General features: G+C 33.9%; 1 protein-coding gene across 1 annotated transcript; it reads left to right on the top strand.

Annotated features, from left to right (window-relative positions):
• The first annotated feature begins 281 nt into the window (after positions 1-281).
• Positions 282-1211, top strand: LOC123784320 (olfactory receptor 5H2-like). Its single transcript, XM_045785650.2, has one exon. It carries the CDS (start codon positions 282-284, stop codon positions 1209-1211), a length of 930 nt encoding a protein of 309 aa, XP_045641606.2.
• Positions 1212-4414: the final 3203 nt, after the last annotated feature.

Raw genomic sequence — 4414 nt, 5'->3', positions numbered from 1 at the left:
CATAAATTTAGTAATTTAATAATCATGTTTAGAATGTCTTCCCTTTTTTCTAAACCTGTTAATTCCTGTACATTTTTTGAACTGAAATAATTTCATTTTCCATTACCTCAATTCCCCAAATAGTTTTCATATATTATAGTAGCAGTAAATAAAATTGAGAGCATTCTGATTAGTCTATGGCTTTATTTCAACTACTTTCTTCCTCTTTTCTTTTTATACAATCTTAAAGAATGTTCTTTTTACATTTATTGCATTCATTTCAGGGGTCATCGTGTAACAAGATGGATATTAAAAATGGAACATTGCTGACAAAGTTTGTTCTCACAGGATTCACATATCAACCACAGTGGCAAATCCCTCTGTTCCTGGTATTCCTGGTGATATACCTCATCACCATCATAGGAAACCTTGGACTAACTGCTCTCATCTGCAATGACCCTCACCTTCATATTCCCATGTACTTATTCCTTGGGAGTTTAGCCTTTGTTGATGCTTGGATATCATCCACAGTGACCCCAAAGATGCTGGCCAACTTCCTAGCCAAGAATAAGATGATCTCTCTCTCTGAATGCATGGCACAATTGTTTTCCTTTGCATTTGGTGCAACCACAGAATGTTTTCTCTTGGCAATAATGGCATATGATCGCTACGTAGCCATCTGCAAACCATTACTTTATCCAGTGATTATGACCTATAGACTTTGCACCTGGCTGTTAGTCTCATCATTTGTAGGTGGCTTAATTCATTCTATAATTCATATAGGTTTTTTATTCAGATTAACCTTTTGTAATTCTAACATCATGTATCACTTTTACTGTGACATCATACCATCGTTTAAGATTTCCTGTACTGACCCTTCAATTAATGTTCTGATGGTTTTTATTTTCTCTGGGTCAATACAGGTATTTACCATTCTGATTGTTCTGTTCTCTTATACACTTGTTCTCTTTACAATCTTAAGAAAGAAGTCTCTGCAAGGCATTAGAAAAGCTTTCTTCACCTGTGGAGCCCATCTTTTATCTGTGTCTCTATACTATGGTCCTCTTCTCTTCAGGTATGTGTGTCCTGGATCTGCACAATCAGATGATCAAGATATGATGGACTCTCTATTTTACACTGTCATAATTCCTTTGTTAAATCCAATGATCTATAGCCCGAGAAATAAAAAAGTCAAAGATTCACTGAGAAAAATGTTAAAGAGAAATGTTTAGCTCTTCATACTATTATCTGTCCTCTTTTTTATTAAAACCATCACAAATTATGCAGATTACATATGCTTCTGCTTTGGTAAGTGTGTAAAGATTTTGCAATTGTAATTGCCCTAGTGTTTAATGATTTATTGAACGTGTTCATATCATACTAGAATAATTGAAGCATAAAATAAACAAAAACATTTTATATGCTTACATATTCTTCGCTGTTGTTTTATAAAATCATTGAGTACTATAGAGTGTAGTTCCTCTGAACAGGAATTAATTATGATGTCTTTGATACTTATATAGCTATATAGCCTCAAGGCTCATACACATTTAACTCCACAGTGGTGGCAGGTTTATGTTTGAATGAACAAAGACAAAGTCCAAGAATTCTGCTAGCCATTAAAAGGTCTCTCATTTCACTTAATTTGGTATGTGGTGAGTTTCACTTTATGTGGGGATTCAACTCTCATAGCACTGAGGGAAATAAAAAGAATTGGGGGAGCAATGAAGAATCTATAAGAAGGGAGTTAAAACAGTGAGGATCAAGCCAAATTATAAGAGATACACTTAGCACAGTGTGTGTCTATGAGAAATGAGAGGAGCTGGGCAGAGGGGCAGGGAAGTTTGCCTCTCATTGTCTATGATGCTTTCTACATGCCCTTTCTACCTCAGTTTGTATGTTGTAGGGTAATCTGTAAAGCTTTAATTCAGAAAGCTAAGAGAGGAGACTGCAGAATTTAAGTGGGATGGTCATGGAGAAGAAAAAAGAAGTAGCAGAATAGGAAGGAAATGGTCAATCTTCCTAGATTTCTTTTTAATAATGAAGCTATAAGATATATCACTAATATGTTATTTTTTTAATGTGCTGTTGACATGCAGGCTTCAAAAGCATGTTTCCAAAATTCAAATAATGTTAAGTTAACATGATATCAGAGCACGTAGTGGGTAGCTGGAAAAGACATGAAAATCAGCAAGATCTTGAATGTTTTCTGTCCTAAGAATTTTTAAATGTTAGCTTTCTTCTACCCCATAGTCTAAGTATAATGAGTGACCCATCTTCAAGTCCATCCATGCCCTTCTTTTCTCAACACTGAAACTCCACACACTTTCTTATTTATACTACTGAAGCCATGGCCTTGCTTCCGTGTTTTGCAAAATTTTAGTTACTTATCTTTTACATCCATGACATAGCCACCAGGTTATTCTTCATTAACAACTCTGATTAAATCATTTCCCTTTTCAATAATTTTTAATGGGTTGTTATTGCTACCAGATTATGTGCAAATACAGTATACAGCTAGATCCGCATACATACACATGTATATGTTTATGTATTTATGTTTATATATATTTTTATATATATTCATTAAATATTTTATATACATTATAGAATTTATGTATATTATATATATGTGTGTGTATGTATATATTTCCATATATATCTATATCCATTCATTCCTTCTATTTCTACCTTCATCACTCTGGTTTGTTCATCCTGGCATTATTTGAGGTCCTTTCAAATAAAGCCTTAGTTAATTCTAAAGTCTCTTCCTCCAAAATTCTCCTAATTCTCCTTGTATTATACCCAAAATAAGTTGCAGAAAGCTTTCTGAATACTCTCTACTGTTTCAATAACATGCTTTTGCTAATACAGGTCTCTCCACAGAGAAAGGACCTTTATTCAAGGTCTATCTCAAATATTACAGCTTATGATGCATTTCCACATTATCTTGAAGAGGACAGTAACGCTCACTTGAAACATTTAGTTTATGCATTTGAAATGTTTAGCAGTTTATTCTTGTTAGGTAACACTTGACTTTGCATAAAACTTAATTCTGGGCTACAAGCTTTTTAAAATTATTATTATGAATTAGATGTCCTAGTCTCTTTCTATCTTTTGCAATGTTTAGCACAATGACTTACACACATGAGGTCCTAAATAAGTATTTGTAAAATATTTGTAAAACTGAATTGAATCTGAGAGAACAAAAACATAGAATGCAGTGAGTGCATCACTCATTTTCAATCTTGCAGTTAGCCCCCAGAGATTACCAGCCCTGGGATGATTGTTGCAGGCTAGCTCACTTCCTGCTTCTTTAATGACAATTGCAAATATCATACACCTAAAGTGAATTTTTTTTTTTTCTTATTGCTAAGCTTGGCTTCTGGGATGGACTATGACAAAATATCAGGGAGAAGCTATTCAATTAGTTGTTTCTTTTAAACATCTGTTTAAAAGGTGTTTTACAATAGATAAGCTTTCAAAAAATTTAACTATTCTATAATCTGGAGGTCCATGTCACAAGATTAGACCATGTCATCTGCTCCCGAGGGATATCCCCAAGCCCTAGGAAAGGGAGTAGTGGATCACAGTCAAGCTGTTTTTATGAGTTCCCCCCCCAAGAAAATCCATATTATTGCTATGTCTATAGTTTAATTTTTTTTTTTTGCTGTATAATATTCTCACTGTACTGACAGCTTCCTTTAATTGTCTTGTTTTTTATTTGTTCACTCATTATTATCACAACCTGAGGACTACATTGATAATGTAACAATTAGTACCTACTGCCATCATAACAGTCCGGTTCCCTAACTGGTATTTTCCTTGAATGGGAAGGTTCACATCAAGCTGAGTATACGAGTGTGGTATGTTATCTGTTAAGTCTTTAGGTTTTATGAGTATAGTTCAGAAAATTGGAGGCCTCTGAGAAGCTCAGACCTTCTCTGCAGCCTCCTCTTGTGCATATCCAGTCTATAGATTCCTCAGCTCTAGTCTGACCTTCAGTACAATACCAACTACTTTATGCCTTCCAGAAATTCACCAAAATCCCTCATCCATTGATGTGATCGCATTCTCTCTTATAAATATTTCTATTTTTATACTTCATTTTTGTTGCTTCAGTGGCATGTGGGAAAAAGGTAAAATATACATCTGTGCAAAAAAACACAGTTTGGACAAGATATTCTGCTGATTCCTTTAAAAAGAAATTATAAAATTACATATGTGTTATTTAATGGTTATTTAAATATAAAGGATAATATCACATTGCTAAGTTCACTTGGTTCTCTAGAACAGCAATGATGCTTAACTAAATCATTCCACGATATTACCAACAATGTACATGAAATTGTCTTTATTATGTAGGTGTATTACTTTCCTAACCTGGAGATTCAAAAGAACTCATAATTCCTCTTTTTTTATATACATGGATATG

Source organism: Ursus americanus, chromosome 4 (assembly GCF_024610735.1).
Source record: "Ursus americanus isolate L20-20 chromosome 4, mUrsAme1.1.p, whole genome shotgun sequence".
NCBI classification, from domain to species: Eukaryota; Metazoa; Chordata; class Mammalia; order Carnivora; family Ursidae; genus Ursus; species Ursus americanus.
The sequence above is the reverse complement of the archived record's forward strand: the minus strand, read 5'-3'. Positions and strand labels throughout refer to the sequence as shown.